This window comes from Falco naumanni, chromosome 7 (assembly GCF_017639655.2).
Source record: "Falco naumanni isolate bFalNau1 chromosome 7, bFalNau1.pat, whole genome shotgun sequence".
Classification (NCBI taxonomy): Eukaryota; Metazoa; Chordata; class Aves; order Falconiformes; family Falconidae; genus Falco; species Falco naumanni.
In genome coordinates this window covers 53,245,225-53,268,458 of record NC_054060.1, presented here as the reverse complement: position 1 = coordinate 53,268,458, position 23,234 = coordinate 53,245,225, and the positions used below count along the sequence as shown (strand labels likewise).

The following is a 23,234-nucleotide window of genomic DNA, read 5'->3' as shown; positions in this document are numbered from 1 at the left end:
CTTTAGGAAAACAGCGCTTCAAATGGACCAGCGTTCAGTGACAGACTGCTTATCAGCTACTCTCCTAGACTCCCCTGATCAGCCTAGGACATGAAGAATCATAGTAAGGATGGACTACTCTACATTCAACCCTGCTTTGCTTGCCATTCTGCCGGTTGTGATGAAGATTTGGATCGACATGTAGCTGGATATTTGAAAAGAGCTTCTATGTGTTTGTGGCAGGAGGGAGCCACTTCTCCTTGGTTACTTATCTAAAGCGGTAGAGGTTAAGTGAATGTGGGCACAGGCTGAAAAGAGATGTGCACAGTGTAGATTCTGAGTTGGGGGTAGGGCATGAAGCAAAGGTTTGGTTCTGAAATCAACATGACAAGCTTTGAAGACCACCACCTTCTAGCAACTTGAGCCAAACACCAGATTACTTAGCATTTAAATTTTTACTTGTTTCTAACACAGACAGTACACAAGTTGGCAGAACCCTTAATTAAAACCATAGATGTTTTAGGCCAATGGTAACAATCGTGCAACAAAAATCACAGAAAACTGTGGATTTCATCAACAGGTTAGAAAACTGGAGTTGCCTTTACTGGCATTCACCTTCAGCTGTGCCAATACCTGCTTTAAGCAACTTGAACATGAATAGTTCAGCAGTAAAGAATGTTAATGCATCTCCCTCCCTAAAAAAAACATTTTCCTCTGCTTCCACTAGGAAGGGGAACAATCAAAGAATACGTTTAGGCAAATCCAGGGCTATCCTGCAGAAACCACAGCTATGGACAGTCATTCCTACTAAGTGAAGAAACAGGCTGAACACACAATAGAAGGCTTTCCTGATAATAAAGCACCTGACTCATCTCTCCTTTTCCCCCTATGCCACAGTCAAGTTCCCAGATTTCTAATGTCCCAGGAGAAATCCACAATCCATTAATGCAACTCAAGACTTGCATATACACCAACTGAGAAGCCACAAGAAGTACCATTGAGGCAACGTGTCCTGAATTATATCGCGATTGGACATTCTGTATGCTGGGTCCCCTGCTCCATAGACAACTGTGCTGGGTTATTCAAAGAGAAGGTCTTCATCCTTCTCTTCTGCTAAGAGATTGGCTGGTTCACGTTCCCCTCCAGCAGCCCTCCGCAGCTCCCGTTCTTTCTCAGATTTTTCTTTCAATACTTTTTTCTTTTCCTGGATCTTCTTTAACCTGTGAAGAGGAATGTGGTTTATCTGTGAAATGAACACGTTTTCATAAAACCGTCTAGCATCAACCCAGCCATACAACCTGGATGTGATAAAGCTGCATGGAGAAGTTTCCCAGGAAATGAAAATCCTGGAACAAATAGCAAAAGGCTTTTGTTGCTAGCTGCCATAGAAAATTTTCATCCAAACTATATTCTTGAACTTAAACACTGTTATACTACTCTGCTTGTCTTGAAGTTAATTCTTCTTTAATTAATTTCAGGTTTGACATTTCTGCCTCGGGTAGCCCAGAACACTGACCTCAGTGGCAGAGGTGTCCTTGTAAAGCACAGCGTAATCATGTCGTTCCCTCTGGAAGAATGATAATGACAGCTATGTACAACCTAATGGTAGGGATTCATTTCTAACTTTCAGACAAGTAATTGCAGATCTCCAAAGTACCCAGCTCTGGGAAATCAATCTGCAGTTAAGAACCAGGTCATGTTTAAAAGTGTTTGCTCTCAGCTTTAGTGAATAGTTCTCCTAAGTCCTTTCTGAGGAATAGCCTATTGAAGAGACAAGTCTAGTGTTCTTTTAGGTATTTACCTGTAGAATTCCTCTCGTTCTCGTTCATCCAGTTCTGTGATGATATAAGAAAGAGTACGCTCGATCCTGGGAATGATCACTAAAACAATATAAATAAGGAAGATGTTGGACTGCTGTTACATTAGCCAGGAAGTTATCTAACGCAGTGCACCGATGGTTGTTTAAAGTCAATGTAGTAATTCTTTTGGCTAGGGGAAATTTAAATGTCATTCATGAAAGATCATACTATTTCATTATGGACAAGTACACAAAACTGTTCTCATCAGTAAGTCCAGGACTAAACTAGCACTCTGAACATCACAGTATCTCCCATAGCATGTTCTTTTGAAAGATGCAATGGAATCAGTAAGCACTGATCCCTGATTGTCTGTACGGTCCTTTTTCCCCATGGAAGTGGTTGAAGTCCTGCAAGAGGTAGGCAAGACAAATTAAAACTATGTTTTTCCATCACATTCTCTCAGATACTTCTGTTCTATATTGAACTTTTACTCACATAATTCTGATCTGATTGAAAAAGCCATCATGAAAACAAATATTCAAATAGAACACCACCACAAGGGAAGAGGTAAGACATTAAACAAAGCTTTAACACCCAACGAGGCAAGCTGTGTGTCAGACCCACTTCTTGAAAGGAGAAAGCTGTTATCAGCACTACCAAGGTTGCTTGGAAGGCTGCAGAGGAAACCTTTTCTACAGTCAAATTTGCAGAGTGATAAGCTACAGATAAGGCCTGCATGTTCAAACTAACAAGCCTATGAAACAGTACTGAAAAGGACAGTTTAGAGTCGTGTACTGAAATAAGTTACTGCATACATGCAAAGATGATTACATCTGAGCCATCGACAAGTCAGAAAGAAACTTGAAATAACCAAAGCACCCTGGATACTGCAGCAAAAGGAATGACAGTGATACTGCACTTAGACAGTACTTAAGAAATTGCAAGAAACAGATTTACAAACAAGAATGTGAAGGATAAGGAATTCAGATGGAAGAAGAATACCAGAGTATTGACACCAAGACTGTTTTGTTTCCCATAACACAAACCTGAATAGGTTACCAAGATCTCTCTCTGGATGCCTGCTCTGTGATTCCATCCAAAACCAACAAAAAAAAAAAGTAACCAGCTCTCCACTGGACACCACCACATTTTAAAGATGTTCTGACAGGATAATAGCTTTAACACATAGAAACATCCTGTCTTTTGTTTCTAGTCAACAGACTTGACCAAATAAAAGTCAGTAGCAAAGACTCCAGAATGTGTTAGTGGAATCTTTGTTCTGTACGTTTCAATACATCTTCCTGATTATTTTTTCATGTTTGCATATTCACTTATCTCTCTGTACTCTGGTCCATTCCACTGGGCTTTTAACTTGTTTTTCTTACTTGCAATATGCTTCATTGTAATGCTTTCTGAAGAGTTCTTGAACTGGTTAGAAATCCTACTACTACTGAGAAAGCAGTCAAAAGGGGAGTGGCTTCCATGACCCTGCTCCACATCTTGCATGGAGACAGAAAAACATTATGCATCCCAAATAGAAAAATACTCACCATGTTCAATTGCATTCACACGTCTGTTTGTTATTTTAATGGCTTCATCCAAAGTAACAAAGGATGTCTGATGGAATGGAATTAAATAATTAATACACTACAAGACAGATTTACCATTTCCATCAATTCTATACATGAAACCAAACAGCACTTGAAAGCCAAAGCCAAGTCTGTAATGTATGTAGCTTTACAGACTACATTCATGGTAGAAGCAGACTTTTTTCTACTAATGTTAGTAACACACTCAATACTGCACATTAACAGTTACAAATACCAACTCCCCAAAGAAAGTTTCTTCTTGGCATCAAGGAATAAGGACTTACTTGGAGCAGTGATATAACTGTTTTATGACTGGAAAAGGTTTGCAACTTTGTACAGCACTGGGACTAACGGAGTACAGTACAGCTCAAAGAATTAAGCTACACTCACTGAGACTATGTTATTTTCATTCAGAAGTGAGAAAACCATGATCCCCTTTTTTTCCTCACCAACCTGTAAGGAGGCCAGTTCCACAAGCAACTCCACAGCTTTGGCATAGTTCCTCTTCAGCTTAGCCAGCTGTTCTCCACCTCTGGCCAAGCCAGTCAGCTCATAGCCTGAATAAAAATAATCATCAAGTAACATTTGTTGCTATTGCTACTATGGTGTTTTCTTACTCGGTAAAAATTGGTGCTTTACAAACTACAGGGATAGAGACAGCTCAGCAAATGACAAGCTAAAGCCTTTGCCCATTAACAAATTGTCTTTATAGTGGTTTACATTACTGCAGATCATGGTTGTGCATGTCCACAGGAAGATCTGCCAGTCTCAAAACCTGGTAATTCAAGACAAGCCTCCTCCTCATCTGAAAAACTCAGTAATTTAGGAAATCAAAATCCACTGTAGTCCCTAATCCTCCATGTCACAGGAACAGGACAAAGCATCAGAGGAATTAAGTACACCCATGCCTATGATGTAAAAGGGCCTATCAGCAAAACATGACATGAGAAGCATTTTTGTATTAGTATAAAATCGCCACAGGTACGTGTAAGATAGAAAATACTTGTTTTGTACTTACTGTCTCCTCCTTCCTGGTAATGCTCAAAAACTGGCAAGGTTACACCTGAAAAAAGTGAACAAGAATGTTTGTAAGAGACATAAAGAGTTATAGATTTATTAGGTACAACTCACTTTTACCCCATTTGCTTCTAATAAACTAATTAAAATCAGAAGCTTTGTTTCCAACATCTTCCATGTATATAGCTTGGAATGATTAAGTCATGCTGGTTCTGACACATTAATATGGAATATCAAATTGTGTTGAGATCACAGAGATCTAGACATGAAAAATTCAGAGAAGTATTCTGGTTTATTCAGTGTTCAGTTTTACTGTTTCTGTTTTGTAACATAGTCCCTGTACTTAAGGAATATGTTAGCCATTCAATCCTGGTTTATATTTTTTGTTTTCTTCATAGACAATTATTGACATTTAATTTCCTGAAACTTATTTAATTTTTGATACTTAATTTCCTAATCTGTTTTTCAGCAAAGGTCTATGGAAGTTACGCTTTGTCTGAAGATCTAGAAATTGGACTGCATTTAACCCACACTCGATTTTATGACAGGTGGATAACTAAATATAAAAATTATATGCTGTATGTGAAAAAACCCAGCAAACTACAAGTGTTCCTGTTAGATGAATAAGAGAAATAAAGTGGAGACAGTGTTTGGATACATTTCTGCGTATTTCAGAGCCTCCTCCCACAATTCCCTTAAGAGTTGAAATACTCATAGTATGGAAAAGTCACCTGCTACATTGTCTTTTTTAGCTCTGATCTTGACTTGAGCTTTGTTCACATTTTGGATCACAGTGGTACTGTAAAGAAGAAAACATACACCTTAATCAGAAAAGCTGAAGTGGTCCATTAAGTCATTATATACAAGATCAAGTAGTTATCAAACAGCTGTAAAGATTTGGAAATTGTCTTCAGCTCCATTCTCTATGCCATTCATTGCACAGCCTTTGAAGCTACTGGAGCAGCTTTGAAAGAAGTATTTTTACAGCAATGTTTGGAAATGTAAAAGACACAGAGTCTGTGAAATGTAACTTTAGAAATGTCTCAGACCAAGTATTCAAAGCATAGCTAAAAACTAGCCAGCTATCTGGCAAATTACTTTAAAATATTTTAACAGATAATTAAAATTAATGAGTCTAATCAAAATTAAGAGGTTTTTTCCCAATAAAAGTGAAGGAATTTCAAGGCTTCATTGCGGACCAAGGCCACAATATTTTGTTCATTTGAGTTTGTACGTATCTGTCCTTTCAGAATGTTTTTGAGTTTATTTACCCACTAACTTTATTATATTATCAAACTTAAGCTTGTACAACAGTTTGTCTTGAAGAATTCTGAAGTGTCTTAAGGTCTTCCAAGAACAGGTCACGCATAGCCAGCTCTTTTATTGATGTACAGTTTGCTTACAGGGTGGAATCTGACTATTGTTTATAGCTAAACACTGCACCTGGTTAGGACAGGAAACGGCACCATATCCAAATAAAAGGGCAAAAATACTTTTCTCCAGCAGCACACAGATTACTACTGTATCTGATCACTTAGTTCTTCCCCATTAATTGGCAGTGCCATCAGCTGAATCATTAACAGTTCCCCAAATTTATTCCAGAAGATCTATGCACACTTGAATGAATTACACAAACACCCTAGTTAGAACTGTGATTTATTGGAATACAATTTCGAAATATCCTACTGGAGGAAAAAGATGCATTTCCCCTCTCACATATAGTCCTCACTAGCCCTAGTGAGGGAAGAGGTCAATTAGGTTAGAATAGTTAGTAAAATGACTGTATCACTTAATGGAAGAAAAGAACACACTTTACATCTGGCCCTCAAATTCACAAGAAAGATCAAAATAATAAATAATCCAATACTCCACTATAAATTCTTGTTACCCTACATTTTACAGTCCAACTGCAAAAGCAACGCCTTCTCAAATCAAGGATTTGTACATGAAGTAAATTCTGTTAATCTTTCCACTTTGTTTAGCTTTCAATGGAATATACATTTTCTTTTCATTATGCAAATTATCTCTCTCCTGCAATGTCTCCCACCTTTACCTAATGGAATTCATTCATTTCATCCTGTCCTACCTTGTCCACTCTTTTTTTTTTTTTCCTTTTTAAAGTGCATTTAAGAATTTTACTTTTTTCCAAAAGAGGAAACAACAATTTTTGCTAGCTCCTTCCCACAGGTAGGACATCCGGAAGATCAGCAATCCTCACCTGAAATCTCCTGCTGTAAATTTTGCCTCAGCAAGTGAAAAGGCAGCTTCTCTCATCACCTCACCCATCAGCATCTTAGTCTGTTGGGGGGGGGGGAAGAAAAAAAAAAAAAAGGCAGCAACTACAAGGCACATTGTTACTCCTTTTCCAGGATACATAACTAACAGCATAAAGAGAAGAATGAAAATTAAAAGCATCAGAAAGTCCTCTGTGTGTAGCTTACTGTCAAATTGCAAATTTTAAGTCCCAGGTGACTGACAGAAGTGTTTCAGATCTTTCCTTGGTCCAGTGTGGAACTCACAGAAACGGCAGAAGACTTGTCTGTCTTAATAATCATACAATTCTACTATATAGGGGCTAAATTGCAACAATAAAATGGCTGGGTAGGAAAGCACTCTAACTTGATATTGTACTGAATACTATGAGACAGCTGAAGTTGGTGTTCAACATAAAGATTTATGCAGCTTTGTGAAGCTGCGCCTTCCTCCTACTTCCTTTTTTCCTCAATTTTTACACACTTGAAGCTAAAACACATGCTGTTGAGAAGCAAGAGCCTTCGTATATTAGTCTACAGGAACAAAAGTACAGAGTGCAAAGAGCTTGTCTACAGCATGGGAACAAAGCAGCGCTGCTAACCGTGGATAGCAGTTGCAGCCAGAGCAGTACAACTAAAACCCATCTAGTATGGTAGAACATAACAAGCCATATTAAGCTCTACTGAATATCTTAGATTTGTCATTCATGTTGCAAAGGAAGATGCAGGACTCCATGTTTCTTCATAAAGGAACAAGGTCCAGCTCGACAAAACTGCTTTCTAGTGTACCTCCTCGTGCAGGAAACATTATAAATCTGCAGTATCCTCTCAAGCAAGATAAAACAACAAAAACAGGGCTACACAACATGTTAAATCCACTCCTGAAAGTATTTGGCAGCATCAGAGCGAACTCCCTGTAATGTAGAAATGATGCTAGGGGACTTGGGACACAAAAGAAAGCAGAGCCCAGGAGTGGCTGGAAGGAGGTGAGGCATATTAACTCACACAAAATCTCTGTATCATTGCAGCCAGAAAAACATAATTCTGCTCATCTATCCTCAGTAGTCTCATTTACAAAAACCAGGTTATCCACAAAATTGTCCTACCTTCCAGCCTACCTAAAGAAATTAGCAGAACAGGAATGCACAACTGACAGAAAAAAACAGATTTCAAATAAAGTGAGCCAAACCGAGGAAAATTCTAATTTACCTACCTCAATAATTTTTTTAAGGATCTGCCTGAATCGAAGTGTCAAAGCATCAGATTTCTTCTTCAAGAGGTTACGACCCGTTTGGGCTCCTTTCAAACGAGCCTTCATGATGGTCTGAGCCCTGTTTAAGTGAAAATGTCCTGCATCATCTGAAGGGGTTAGGAAAAAATTTATGCAAGGTATTCCAATGTGCACATAACTGAAATTACGAAGCAACCAAGAAACATCAGTGCAGTAAAACAGGATAGCCACTTCAAGATAGAATTTTATATTCCCATTTAAAATCAAGGGAATTTATTATATTTATGTCCATCATCAAGGAGAATTACAAAGTTATTATCTGTGAAGTCAAAGATCATGGAAAAGACAAGTAATTTTTCAGCTCTTCCATAATAGGAAATAAGTGCTCATTTTCCCTCATGACTTACAAGTACCAGAAATCAAACTACCCCAAAAGTCCACTGTCAGTGAGACACTGGTACTGCTTTTAAGCTCTTTTACTGCTACGTCATCTTCTCAAAATCAGAAAACACAGCAAATTCTTCGTGTTCAACAACTGTTGTTGCTGTGTTCTAATTATACAGAGCAACAAGATACAGCAGTTGTACATTCTGGTTTAAAGAAAGAATATACGATGATTCTGTATCTTCCATATGCTGCAGAGGAGATTTACAAGCCATTTAAGACAATCAGAAGTAGCATCAATTTAAAAGGGATACTGCTAAGCCAGCTGTAGCATTGTATATCTATCCTTTCACTTCCAGTACCACGCTGACAGGTTTCTTGTACAGAATTAGGAAGTGAAGAAGGATGCAAACCTTCCTTCCCTCTCTGCTGTGCAGTCTATTTTAATTTCAGGAATCTTTTTGATTTAAGTTAACTAGAATATCAGGAACTATACTACAAAAAGCACAAGCTGTGCTAACTTAAGCTACACCTTTGTACACACAGCCACTACACACAAAGGACAATACTTAAGTCAACTCAATGTGAAGAGAAAGAAACCTTACACATTTCCTCTCTGACCTTGGAAAAAGTTAAGTATAATTAAGATTCTACCCACAAAGTGCAATCCATTACTTTCCACATCTACTGGCATGTGATGAGAATAGCTCCATTAATGTGTACAAAGTACTTATGACTGAAAAGCACAAATAACCTTTCTGAATGTTTATGATAAAAAAAAACACCCAAAGTCAAAAAGGCAGCTTTATTTTCACAACAAGCAGGTCTCTGTTTACCACCTGCCAGAGACTGGCTGACCTTCTAGTTCAAGCAAGATTTCACAGGCTCTGAGACTGCATAAAGTCTTGTTTACTGTCAAGGAGACTGAGCAGCTTTTATAATATCCAGCACAGAAGACGCTCATACCAGCAAGCCACTTCATAAAGATAAAAACCCAAAACCACCCAAACCTTTTGAAATTCTGTCAGTTAACAAAAATAACTGTTGCAGAGGCAGGCCATCTTCCTAATTTACATCCCTATCAGAACATCAGCCACATTATTGGTATGCTGCCTCATTTGAAACAGGGCTCGTAAGTATTAGGGCTTTGTACATCACCACTTTCTTGCCACAATGACATATCAGCCCACAAAATCAGATGCCTTTTAAAAGTAATTGAAGTGCCTCCTCCCTGGACATGTAAGCTGAATGAAAAGAGCACTATCAAAGAGCATGAGTAAGATCAGATGACTTTATACATGCAATAACTTATTTCTGAACTAAGTTTCAAAACGGAACCTTTACCATGTAATGTCTTGGTCTTTTCATATAAACTGTTATTGCCTATGTCCTGAGCTCATACACGGGGAAATAATTATTCTTTTACATTTGAGATTTTCCGTCCCGCAAGGCATCTTTTTATAAAGACTACATGCAGGCTTCAACCCAATTTTATGTAAGATTTGAAACAGCCTTTCACCTTAAGGCAAAGTCTTTCTGTCCTGGAGAGTTCTGAAGAGAAACTGAACAGCATTATTAAAACAGCAATTTTATTAGCAGATCAGTTTCAATTGTTTGTGTTCATTCCAAGGCTGGCAGCTTTCTAAGCCTTGTCAGGAGACATCTGATTCCATGACAAATAGTTTGCCGTCAGGATCTGGAAAATTATTTGTCTGTCCACAGGACTTTAGGCCTTTTCACTTCCTTTTTTAAATACTGTGGCCAACTTCTTGTACAGCAGTACCATCTATTAAAAAAGGAAGCAATGGTTCGCTATGTACATTTTTTCTTATACATATATTCTACAAATGGTTCTTTTTAACAAAAGGCTTGCATAATTGCATGATTTTTGGTAGCCACGCACACACATGCACTCTCGAAGCTGCTTGCGTCTTGGTAGCAGGCCCTGCAATGGCCCTCTGACGGCTGACAGAGCTAATTTTGAGCCTGACAAGAAAACCTGAGATCTAACCGCGGCCTTCAGCTGCTTATCGCGGCGTTTTACACAAAGCCAGAGGCAGAGCCCCCCGGCAGACGCAGAGCGCCCGGGGCAGCAGCGGACACGCCGCCAACAAAACGATCTCCAGCGCCGGAGCCGAGGTGGGAAGCGGAGCCCTGAGGGCGCCCGGCACGGCCCCGAGCCCGCCGCTCCCGCTGCCTCGGCACGGCCCCGAGCCCCCGCCGCTCCCGCCCGGGGCACCAGCTGGGCCCGGGGTCGCTCGCCCCTCCAGGGCCGCGCGGGGGGTGGCCCGGGCGCCGCTCGCCCCTCAGCCTGCACGGTGGGGGCAGCGGCGGAGGCCGCCCCGCGGCACCCCCCAGCCCGCCCCGCGGCATCCCCCAGCCCGCCCCGCGGCGTCCCCAGCCCGCCCCGACGCGCGGCGCGGCCCGGCGGCCACTCACATCCGCGAAGGGAAGATCTCGATGCGGTCCTTGCCCGACATGGTGGTGGCGGCGGGCGCAGGCGGGGCACAGGGCGGCGGGGCCCGCTCCGGCTGTCACCGCAGTCGCCGCCGCCGCCACCGTCACGTGACGCCGTCCCCCGCTGTCCCCGCCCCTGAGAGGGGCCGCCCCGGCGGAGGAAGCACCCGGATGCCGGCGCCGCCCCCCCCTCCCGCGCCTGTCGCCGTGATCACGTGCCCCGGGGCCGGGAAGGAAGTGACGTGATTGGCTCCCGGGTCTGTTTGTCACAGCCGGAGGTCTCCGCCTCCATCCACTCGCCTTGCTCCCAGCGGCCGGTCCCGGGGGGGCGCTCTAGCAAAGGCCGACCTTCTGCCTCGGCGCTCAGACTCCATGGTGCCGGGGCGCCGTGCTGGCGTGCGGAGCAGCGGGGCGGGGCGGGCTGGCGCCTGCGCAGTGGGCTGGTGGTGGCCGGGCGCACGCTGAGGCAGGAGCGGGACCAGCGCGACATTCCGGGCCGCAAACGCAGAGCGGAACCCCTCAGCCGTCGGCAGGTACCGACCGCGTCCCCGCCGCGCCTCCGGGCCCGGCCCCTCCGGGCTGGGGCGCTGCTGTGAGCCCGCGGGGGCCGGGGGGACACCCGGCGTGGCCGAGAGCCGGGCCCGGGGGCTGGGCCCGGGAGCCGGGGCCCTGGCGGGGCCGGCGCTGCAGCTGCGAACTGTCCCGCCCGCGGGCCGCGCGCCCGGGGCCGGCCCGCCGCTCGCCCTGACGGTGCAGCGAGGGGCTGTTCCCGGCCCAGCCGCCCCGGGGGCCGCCTCCCTCAGGGGGGCCGCTGGGCCCTGCGCGTCAGCCGCGCTCCGGCGGCCGGGGGGGCCTGCCCAGGAGTTACCCTGTTTTTGCCGGTTCCCTCAGGGCGCTGTGCAGCCTTTGGGCCCTAAACCTTTGCCCAGGCGTTTCTAGCGTCTGGGAGCGATGGTTTCCAGCATTGTGCTGTGGGCACTGAGCTGCTCCTGAGCCTTAGAAGGCCAAAATAAAAAGTTGGTGTCTGTGGAGAGAGTGGGATGCTCTGTGTGCAGAGCAGTGTTGGTCCGTTCCTGCTTGCAGTGGTTGGGGTTTGTTGCTTTGCAATGTATCTTTGTTATGTGTCGAGTAAGTAGACATGTAGGATTGAGCTGAACTCTGTTAAGTGGACTAGAAAAGCGAACTGTGAAATTTTTAATCTTGGAGTTCTTTGTTCGGCTTCAAATTATATGGAACCTTTAGAGGAATGTTTTTGGAATCCTTTACTAGTCTGTATTTTCCCTTTCTGAAAGTTAGGAATGGAAATAAGGGTGGGCACAGTCTTCTAAATTGTGTGGCCATGTGTACGTAGCACTTGGCATCGCCATCTTATTCTCTTTTTAAGTTCTCATGTAACTAGAAAGCATTAGCACTGCTGGAAAGATCAAGAGTAAAACTTTAAAATGGTGAATACAGCAAACCTTCTGAAGGAGTGCGACTTTTGCCTCTGCTAGTTCTGTAGGAAGCTTTCTGTGTGAAACTTTTAGACCTAGACAAAAGGAATTGAACTAAACTGGTTAGTGGTGATGACTCTGGATTCATCATCAGGAAAATTAAGCAGTTTAAGCATTCCTTCTTGTCACTACATGATTGTGAAGCATTACTTTTTTTTTTTTAATGTATAATGAAAGAATCCTATTCTGCTTTTCAGGTGTTTGGGATTTTTTGGGTTTTTGTTTTTGGTTTTTTTTTTAATGCTTCATTCATGTCAGGCTAGTTCCATCTTCTGTTCTGAGATTGCCTTTTTCTCTTTGCTGACAGGTGGCCTCGGGAGCCTGTCTTACAGGATTATTCCAAACATCTTGTGCTGAGTTTAGAAAGTCATCTTCTGGAGTGTAGGGTCTGCTCCTTTTCAGTATTACAGAAGCTTCACTCTACCTCTTATTTTCTCAGCCTCTCATATTCTGTCTTATGTGCATACAAATATCTTTGTGAGCACTGCAGGCTTCTCTCCCATATTATCCTCGTGTTGTTAAAATCCGGATTTAAAATTTTACACAGCTTCATGTGCACACCCATGTAGATGAATCTTAAGGTGTGCAGCGCCACCTTTTCACCACTTGAAGTCTCTTCACTACGGTGTGCTATGTATGGGTACTGTGACAGTTGAAGTGAATAATAAACTCTGGGTAGCAAGCTGCTTCTACTTTAATGCAAAAATTTTGCATCTCATCAAATGATTGTGGTAATACTAAAATACTAGTTAATTTGTTATTTGATTTCTATTAAAATCTAAGCGTGAATTGTACAAGCCTTGTTTTTATAATTGGCAACTTTTTGCACCAGTGTTCCTTTCTATCCTCACTGTCCCTTGCTGATTTTTTACCATGTTTGTAGGAGAAGGAAGTGAGGTACTGTGAAATAAAATCTTTGTTTCTTTCTGCTCAAATTCCAGAATGCCAGGACTAAGCTGTAGATTCTACCAGCATAAATTTCCAGAAGTGGAAGATGTAGTGATGGTCAACGTTCGGTCCATTGCTGAAATGGGAGCCTACGTCAGCCTACTGGAGTACAACAATATCGAAGGCATGATCCTTCTCAGTGAGCTATCCAGAAGACGTATTCGTTCCATAAACAAACTCATCCGCATCGGGAGGAATGAATGCGTTGTGGTCATAAGAGTTGACAAAGAGAAAGGTATTTGGGAATGTTGTGAGCTATATCAAGATGGAATTCATAGAGAGAAATGCAGATAAACTGTGTGGCTTAGGTATCCATTGATTTTGCCAAAGGTTTTTTTCTTGAGGCACGTAAGCAATAAAGACCATCATTGTGCTATCTTTTTGCATTATTATAAATGTTATTTCAGTTTTTGGGTTTTTTTTCCCGCAATGTTAGTATGCAGACTGTACTTGTAAAGTACACCTAGTAAATCTTGACATCAGTCTTCCAGTTGCTTATTCTAGATTTCCCTGTCTTACTGCTTTCTTCAAGTTCCCAATGCTCTTCAGAAAGAAGGCTTGGAGTTGACTTGCTTTTATCCATCTTAAACTCTGCCACTCTGTGTATGCCAGACTTTTAAAAGCAGTCATTGAATTTGATGTGGAGAACCACTGAGGCATTGGTGAATAAAGTTTTAAGTATAAAAGAAACATGTGAGAAAAGAAACACTGGAGAGATTTCTGTTGCTACAGATGAGCCTGTGACATTTCTAACGGAAGAAGCAGCACTGATCTTGGTTTGTCAGAATTTGCCTGTGAGTCGCAAGCAGGTGTTACAAAAAATGTCTGCCTCTGTGTCTGAAGACATTTCTACTCACAGCTGACTCTCACTCTTCCACTGCACAAGCAGAGTGTTTCTCTTTTTGAATGCAACAGGCTGGCTTGTTGCATTTATTATAATTTTGCATATAGTATTTGAATTATTATAATTTTGCATTATAAGAACAATATGCATTATTCTTCCTGTTCTTCTATGTCCTTTCTGAATTGGGATAGTGAAGGTCGATCACATCAGGAAAGATTTGCTCTAAGTGGGTCCTCACTGGCTCCATGTTTGGTCAATGAACTATAGTGAAGTGGATTTTTTTTTTGATACCTATGTAGATTTTCTAAGTCGTAACTGAAGAGAAGGATGATCTGATGTAGAAATAAAAATCTGAATGATGAGCATTTAATGCTCACAGTCCATCCTGTTCGTGAACGTGTCTTGAACCTTGACTATAAAATAGATGACATGTATGTCGTTATTTGCCACATGAATTCTGGAGGTTGCAACTTGAGATTGTACAGGCAACTGTCTCTTCCTGTTCTCTGAACGTTTATATCTTTTACTCTAAAGGTTTTTTTAGTATATTATTTAGAAGGTGTGGGATTTTCATAATACTGTTCCATGCAATCTTTAAAATCTATATCCAAGTATAAAGAAATAAAAATAACCACTGGGTGCCTATCGTAGAAACCTGATCGTTGGGGTGATGTTTCTCAAGTAACATGCTTTTCTAGAATATTTTTGAAACTGCAGTTAACACTGAGATTAAGTAATGAATGACAGGATAAGAAAAAGCAGAGAGGAAAGAAAGACAAGAAGAAACTTAATTCATATAGATCTAAAGTGAAATAAGCTTCCCAGCACCTCTAATGAAAGAATACTTCCTCTTAAAAATTAATTTTGTTCTCTTATTAACAAAGAAACACATCTGGAATTCACATCATGGTCTTATTGGATCTTCTGGGGAACCTGTAGTTTGTGAGAAGTAGATGGAGGCCTTTCCAGTTTACTAAGAAGTGGTTCAAAAGATTATTTTTTTTTTCCACAGGCAGTTCTCCCAAAAAGGTATCCAAGGAGTTAGTCAGAATTTGAGGCCAGGCCTACTTTATTAGGAAACTGTTGGAGTGCCAACCTTAAATGAAGTTGAGTTGAGCACTACAAAAATATGTCAGACTCGCTTTTTTGTGTATTGGTGTGATTTTTGCCAAAACAGTGTACAGCAACATAAAAATGGATCACTGCTGAAATATTGTGAACGTTTCTTCTAAGTTTGCAGAGAAATTATTAAGGCAGTAATTTTCTAGAATGCCATACAACAGATTTACCCTTGTAAGTATTTACAGATGAAAGAGTAATTTAATATCCTAATTTAGATCATGATTTGATCCAATGCATTGAGATTTTGTTTTGTTACTTGCTGTAGCAACGCATAGGGATAATGTAGGCAAGGGGCAAATCCTGAACCAGAGTGTGTATTCTTTATGCATTTCTCTTGAAGCAGTTTGATTTAGTTTGCACAATGCCTGACACTTTCAAAATGGTTTTCCCCAATAGGTTATATTGACTTGTCAAAAAGAAGAGTTTCTCCAGAGGAGGCAATCAAATGTGAAGACAAATTCACAAAATCAAAGACTGTAAGTTACTTTGTTATATTCAGGCACTATGTATTTTCAGTGTCTTTCCTGAGCAACCAAAATGCACAGATATAAGACAGTATGAAAATTAAGTCTTGTTCTCATGTATTAGTCACACTCTGATTCTCATTTACCCATGCATATATATATAAAACCAATTTATCTCTCTGTGAGTGGTCTGGTAAGCTGCTGCTTAATGAATAGATCAAGTAAGATGTCAGTTGAAATTTGTGATGTAAAAGGGTTTATTTAAATGATCAGAAATCCAAAAGCATATGCTAGTTTAGCACACTGTGGACAACTTCTGTTGAGAAGGGATGCAGGTAGTTTAAGGCATTGACTCTTGCCCTTACTATTGTGTGGTCTTATGCTTCCAAGTAGAAGGCTTACCATTAAATACTACTTTTTATTCTCAATTTTTGTCTGCTTTCAGTATTTGTTCTGGGTTTTTTAACACTCCTTTTGTGTTCCAGGTTTATAGCATCCTTCGCCATGTTGCTGAAGTCTTGGAGTACACTAAGGATGAGCAGCTTGAGAGTCTGTTCCAGAGAACTGCCTGGGTATTTGATGACAAGTACAAAAGACCAGGATATGGTGCTTATGATGCATTCAAGCATGCAGTCTCGTAAGGACATCTTTTCTGCTTCTAGGGGCTTATTTCAAATTGCAGAGGAGTGTTTCCCGGAATAGATCCATCATAGTGTTCTTTTGGTTTGGTTTTTGGGTTTTTTTTCCCCCAGTGTTAGTATGCAGACTGTACTTGTAAAGTAAACCTAGTAAATTTTGACATCAGTCTTCTAGTTGCTTATTCTAGATTTCCCTGTCTTACTGCTTTCTTCAAGTTCCCAATGCTCTTCAGAAAGAAGGCTTGGAGTTGACTTGCTTTTATCCATCTTAAACTCTGCCACTCTGTGTATGCCAGACTTTTAAAAGCAGTCATTGAATTTGATGTGGAGAACCCTGAGGCATTGGTGAATAAAGTTTTAAGTATAAAAGAAACATGTGAGAAAAGAAACACTGGAGAGATTTCTGTTGCTACAGATGAGCCTGTGACATTTCTAATGGAAGAAGCAGCACTGATCTTGGTTTGTCTGTCAGAATTTGCCTGTGAGTCGCAAGCAGGTGTTACAAAAAATGTCTAGCTCTGTGTCTGAAGACATTTCTACTCACAGCTGACTCTCACTCTTCCACTGCACAAGCAGAGTGTTTCTTTTTTTAAATGTAACAGGCTGGCTTGTTAATTCCCTACACTTCTGAACTTAAAGAATGGGAATGGAATTAGGAATTTAGAAATAGAATTATGGACAGAAAGAAATGGAAATGGTGATGCTAAGGGAATATGCACTGATACAGATTGCTCTTAATTATTTTTTTAATGGAGTGTGATACTTTAATTTGCTTTCAGAATTAACCTTTGGTTTCCTTCTAAAGATTGTATCGTGAAATTGGCAATCTAAAACTGGATTTCTCAATAATAATTTCCAGTATTACTCTTTTATAGCACATAAACCTGTGAGTTGAACACTAGATGGCACTAATAAAATTTTAGAAATTCTGTCGACTTTTAAGAAGCAGGGTACTTGGTAGCATTTTGATCAGCTCAAAACCAGCTCTGTGGTTTTGTGGAAGAGGCAAATTGTATCCTCATTTAGACTGGGTGTGTTCTATTTCACAGAATAATAATTTTCTAATAGTAGCAGATTTACTGATAAAGGACAAATATTGGTGCATTGCAGAAGGAATTCCAGATCATTCTGTAACTGATAAATACTTAGTGAACAGCTGTATTGGAAGAACAAAAAAACTTGTTACGCTGGCTGTTCAAGCTTCTCAGAAAAATTCCTGAACACACATGCCATTTATTTTTCATCTGAAATTCAGGTTGGAGCACAAACTTCTGGAGCTGTCTGTTCTCAAAACATGCTTCCATCAGTAATGCATTAAGATTCCTGACAATGGACTGCAACTTGTTTGTTCCCATTGTGATCCTACGTAAAGCCATAGTGGCTGAGCAGAAAAACGTGCTTATTGTTGCCTTCCTGTGTTTACTGAAGTGCTTGCGAGGGGCTTAGTGTGCCCGCTAAGAATTTGATTTGCTGTTCCTTTCTTAGTACTGAAGATTAGTGTTTTGGGGTTTCACATGGCATGATACCTGTGGCAAAACTTTAAAGTACATTTACACTCTTATCAGTAAAAATTAAACATCAGGGACCTATTTGTTGAATGCCTACCAAACGCACATGAAAATAACTCCAAGATTTAACAAGATTGATTGTAAATGAAGAAGCAGAATTTGCATGTCCATTAAATCGCTTCTGCCCTATAGGTTCATATTTTTATGTGTAAAACCTGTCATATTTGTGGGTTCTGTTTGCTTATGTTTGGCGCTTCTACCATCTGTACTTAGTATATAAAACCATGAAAGATGATGTTTTACTAGTAGCAGAGGCCAGTCTCCCAATATTGCCTCTTGGGTTTTGGGCCATTTTAGTTCATGTTTGCCTGCTAGTAGTATTGTAGGTCGTGTGGTTTTGTTTTTTAGGGAACTGGAACTCTTGTCTCTGAAGAACAGGAACAGGTTTTGTGAGGAGCTTTTTGATTATGTTCTCTGTCTTGGATATATTTTGGATAAAATTAATACAGCAATAGAGAATTGACAGCACCTCTTAAAATAAGAGCTGCTAATTTATATTCAGCAGAGGAGTTTGCCTCTCGTCTCCATATTTTGAAATACTGGCTTGTGATTTAAAAAACCTTTATCTTTTCTTTGGCCAAGAATGTAGCCAGCAGGTGAGTATCTGTCTGTGATCCAGTTACTGTTAAAAAGTACAGAATGACATGGAACAAGTATAGGTTACCTTGTGGAATGACAAAAATCTTGCATTTGAATGAAATGCTAAAATAATACGGAAACCTCAGATTCATCATGGAGTCTCTTTCATGCAGTATGGTTTTATATTCACATTGGAGGGAACGTAAATACTAAGCAACTAGATACTTGTCTCATTCTGTGTATTGTATACAAACGGAGCTGGACAGAACTCCTTCCTTTGCTCCAAAAAAAAAATAATTCAGATCTTTCCTTCCAGGAACAGATTGAGTAAACTACTTACCCGCTTTGTTGTATAACGCTTCCAATTGGAAATACTTTGAAAACTGCTGTGTGTATTTTCTTCCAGTGTTTCAATGGACTCTTAAGAAATTTCCCTGTTTTCTTTGTCTAGTAGATCTCTAGGATTATGCATAAGAATATTGAAATAGTACCAGAAGTTAATGTTGTGTCATATTCTACTTCCATATAACTTCTGTAATATTGCTTTGCTTGGCTTAGAGACCCTGCAATCCTGGACAGCCTAGATCTGACAGAGGAAGAGAGGCGTGTATTGATTGACAATATTAACAGACGTCTGACACCGCAAGCAGTCAAAATCCGAGCTGGTGAGTTCTTTCCAGATGTTCATTGAACAAGTCTTGACACTGAAGTTATTGTGTCTTGTTGCAAACTATAAATTCAGTTAAAACTAGTGGTTTGGAATGCTGATATTTGAGTGGAACTTTTCAGAATTAAGACACCTTAATCAAGGTTGCGTGCAAAACACCTGTTTGAGTTCTATCCCAAAGTGCAAGGTGCTTTGGCTTTTGTTTTTTTCCCCCGAACTACATATTCCTTGGGACACAAAGTAATTGTTCTGATACATAATGCAATCTGTCATATTGCACTGGCATATGGTGAATTTAAATATTTTACAGTTATTAACTGCATCCACAATACTGTTTTTCATTATCCAAAGTGTTAAATTTGTTGATTCCCTAATGGGATGATTGGTCTCTGTCAGCATGGCTACAACATGTGTCTTAGTCACTTACCTATGAACATGTGAAAATAGTTCTGCCTCTGCGCTAGGTGTATTTCTAACTGGTTGATGAAAAACCATTCAGCAGAATGTATTATCTCAAGCCTGGCACATCTCCGATGTATTCATAAGGTGTATGAGCTACTTTGTCTCTTAATTCAGTGTGGGCAGAAAAAGCACGTGACTGCAGTACTTAAGAAGGCATACTTAAAAACTGTAAATCTGGTTGTACAGCTAACAACCGCCTAAAAGTATGCTTGCCATTGAACAGGTAGTCAATGTAGCAGAGTCACATTTTTAACTAGATTGAGAAATTGCCTCTGCTCTGCAAGGATGTATTGAAGAGTATTAGCACTTTATTATTTGTTGATTACTGTGGAGAGAAAGATAAGCTGTACCCACATGACAGCAAAGTCAAGAAGAGAGTGCAAAAAGTAAGGTAATGAAGAATTCCTTTACCTGCTTTTTAGATTACCATGAGTTGGCATAGGCTTCAAAGTGTCAGTAGGATTTGTTTGCCATGAAGAATGAAATTTCTAATATGAATAGCACTTCATGAGTTTTGTTACCTGACAAGCATTTTCTCTTACTTCATCTTGTGTATTTTGCTCTGATGGTCTAAGTTGTTTTCAGTTTTGTCTTCAAAACAAGCATAGAAACTTTCCATTGGCTTGTAGCCTCATCTTGAGTCTGACTGGGATGCTCTTCTGTGAATTTGTTTCTGATACCTGGGAATCACCAGGTTGTTGTTGGTCACCTAGAAGTGAGACAAACTTCTCTGTGTGCCTTAGTCTTGCACCATTGCTACATATGTAAAGAAATCTTTGTCAGGGTATTACAGATACGACCAGCATTAGTCTATGCCTTAATTTCCAAACATCTACAGAAAGCTATGGCTGACTACCATTTTAACTATATGTCAATATAACTTACATTAAAAAAAAAATATTAAAAAGTGCAGTGCTCCTCAAGTGATGCCAGTATGCCTCTGTATAATTGCTGACAGAATTTCTTGAATTTGTGGATGTGTTCTTTTTTAAGTTTCAGTTTTTCTGGTAGATCTTTCTTTTTTTTTCTCTGGAATTTATTGCTTGTATATCTTCATATCTTTGTGCAAAATACATAATTATTCCTGTTGAATTTATTGGGTGAGAGGTGAGTGGATGTGGGTGTATCATTTCATATTTGGGCTTTTCCAAGCACAGTATAAAATGTATGTCTAAAGAATTTAGGAAGACTTTTACCTCAACTTACAAGTCAAGAAAGTGAAACCTTCCTCAGTTTTGGCAGCTACTGAAGAAGGATGAACACTGGATGCTAAATAGCTTTATTAAGGCTTAACTTAAAAAGGTTTAAAGATTCTACAGCTTTAGGTAATTTTGAAGATTTATTATTTTTATTCCTCTGCCCTAGATATTGAGGTGGCTTGTTATGGTTATGAAGGTATAGATGCAGTAAAAGAAGCTTTGAGAGCAGGCCTGAACTGTTCCACGGAGAATATGCCCATTAAAGTAAGTGTCTGTCTTAATAGTGAAATGAGAAGTAAAGTTCCCTGTTGCCCTCGGGTACAAATAACGTGAACTGTAGTTGTCACAATCACGTAGCTGAGGCTGGGAAGCCATCTTGCTTTCTGATTCTTCTCTAGCAGGTCTGTAACATGCTTCCTTTCAGCTGCGTGCTGACAGTTGTTTCTGTGACTGTGCTGTGGCTTCCCGAGTTCAAGAAGCTGTATTCTCTTCAATTTATTTAAGTCTGGTATTGGCACACTGCATGCCTGCAGCCTTAGGTAGGGAGCAATAAATCTTATTTTCAGGTCTAAGATTGTGTAAGAAAAGGAATGTTTGCTCCACATACGTCTGAGTGTTGGGAGAATGGCAGCTGTACCTAGGCCTAGTTTTTCTTCCCCAACAATTTTAGGATGTTGAGTATATTACTGAAAAAGTGTTTCCAAGAAACTTGAAAGTGCTTCTGTCTTTGAAAATGCTTTCTTATGGTTTCTTGTAACAAAAGCAAAAGTTCACCTATTCGGTCATCTTAAAAAAAAAAAAAAAAAAGTACAAGTTGTAATGCTCTTAATTGTTTGAAAAAGCATGCGATGGGCTGTTTTACTGATCTGCAAAGTGGATGTTCTCTCTGCTTAACAGGAGTGGTCTAAATAGACATGCTATGTGGAAATAATCGATGCTGATACTGGAAATCAGACAAGCTGTGCTCTTTCTTGTCTGCTCTTTCAGTCCAAGTTGTTTATGCTTCTAGAAAGGGTTTTTCTAATGGGAAACTGTTTCTTCTTCTGCGTATTGTACCTTCAGAACAGTGTTGCTCACTCTGCTTGCAATATTTTTCTGGCTTTGTTTTTGTTACTGAGTTTTCTTTTTGTTTTTTCCCCTCCCCTTCCACCCCATCCCTACAATGTGTTAGATTAATCTGATAGCCCCTCCTCGTTATGTGATGACTACTACAACACTGGAGAGAACTGAAGGACTGTCTGTTCTGAATCAAGCCATGGCTGTAATTAAAGAAAAAATTGAGGAGAAGAGGGGAGTCTTTAATGTGCAGATGGAGGTAAGAACACATTACATTCTAAAATTATTTTTTTTGCTCACAACATTTTTAAAATAGAGCAAGATCAATAGTACTAGGAGAAGTTTTAGAAAAAAACAACCCTGAACTTCTGTGTTCCTTAAATAAACAAATGGCTGTTCTGATTTTCCTGGGTTTTATTGTGTGACTTCAGGATGTATTTTATCTCTTGCTCTTAATGTAGAATCAGAGTCTACAACTATATGTGGTGTTTCTTTATGACAGTTTACCATATGTTTGGTTTTTTTCAGCCCAAGGTGGTTACTGACACAGATGAGACTGAGCTTGCAAGGCAGTTGGAAAGACTGGAGAGGGAAAACGCTGAAGTGGATGGGGATGATGATGCAGAGGAAATGGAAGCCAAAACTGAAGACTAAATGTTCTGGGATATTTAGAAGAGAGACCATGTGAAAATTGTCTCCATTGCAAACACTCTGGACTAAACGTTTCCAGTATTGAAAACTTCAGAGTCAAATGTAGAAGGGTTTAACTGTTTTAAAAAGACCAAAATGTAAAAGGCTCTTCCAAATAATATTTGATGCAGCAACTTACACAAAAATTGAATCCTTTGAAGGAAGGTGTGTAGTCAAATACAAGACACAGATTTGGCCAGAAGGGGGTTGCAGCTCCATGCTTAACGTTTTTATACAAAACAATTCCTAATCGATGATTACAGCTCAGTGCATCTGTTTATGATCTTTCCTGAGAGCACCAAAATCAAGCCAGCTGAGCAGTTCTATACAAAATGTATTTGAGAAAATATTCAATAAATTTCTGGGCTATGTAACTCCCAAGATTTTTGTTTTTTCCCTCCCCTCTCTTGTCACATGGCCTAGAGTGATGTGAATATAAAACCTGGAAGGGTATGATCAGTGAGTGACACCCCTTTAACACTGAAAAGGCTTGCTTTGTTTTGCTTTAAATCAAGCCAAGAATGAGTGGAACAAAATGTTTTTCTTGCAAGTTTGTTGATGCAGACTTGTTCAAAAGAGCGTTTCCTTTGTTTATCATCTGTATTTAGGGACTGAGAACTTCAAAACACTGAAAATAGCTTGTTACCATTCCAATAAATATAGCTGATAAATGAAAAATTACTTAGAGTTGCACTTTGCTCCTATAGGTGAATATATCGGGAGCTTTAATGAACTTACTCATACTTCAAAATAGGCAGTATTTGTGAGCTCACTGCTGTGTGATCTTCAATTCTGC

General features: G+C 40.1%; 2 protein-coding genes and 1 long non-coding RNA gene across 3 annotated transcripts; 2 read left to right on the top strand and 1 right to left on the bottom strand.

Moving 5' to 3' along the window:
- Nucleotides 1–419: 419 nt before the first annotated feature.
- ATP6V1D (ATPase H+ transporting V1 subunit D) lies at nt 420–10,843 on the bottom strand. The gene is made up of 9 exons (XM_040600799.1): nt 10,691–10,843; nt 7,850–7,967; nt 6,603–6,682; nt 5,116–5,183; nt 4,386–4,430; nt 3,821–3,924; nt 3,329–3,395; nt 1,781–1,859; nt 420–1,199 (listed from the first exon to the last, which is right to left on the bottom strand). Exons 1-9 carry the CDS (start codon nt 10,729–10,731, stop codon nt 1,058–1,060), a joined length of 744 nt encoding a protein of 247 aa, XP_040456733.1. The 5' UTR covers nt 10,732–10,843; the 3' UTR covers nt 420–1,057.
- On the top strand, nt 1,206–3,031 carry LOC121091286. Its single transcript, XR_005828883.1, has 2 exons — nt 1,206–1,584; nt 2,242–3,031. It is a non-coding gene; the product is annotated as an uncharacterized LOC121091286 (long non-coding RNA).
- Nucleotides 10,844–11,111: 268 nt separating the features above from the next.
- Nucleotides 11,112–22,812, top strand: EIF2S1 (eukaryotic translation initiation factor 2 subunit alpha). Its single transcript, XM_040600798.1, has 8 exons — nt 11,112–11,241; nt 13,143–13,384; nt 15,512–15,591; nt 16,065–16,216; nt 18,923–19,029; nt 20,859–20,956; nt 21,864–22,007; nt 22,277–22,812. The coding sequence occupies exons 2-8, from the start codon at nt 13,144–13,146 to the stop codon at nt 22,400–22,402; spliced, it is 948 nt and encodes a 315-aa protein (XP_040456732.1). The 5' UTR covers nt 11,112–11,241; nt 13,143; the 3' UTR covers nt 22,403–22,812.
- Nucleotides 22,813–23,234: the final 422 nt, after the last annotated feature.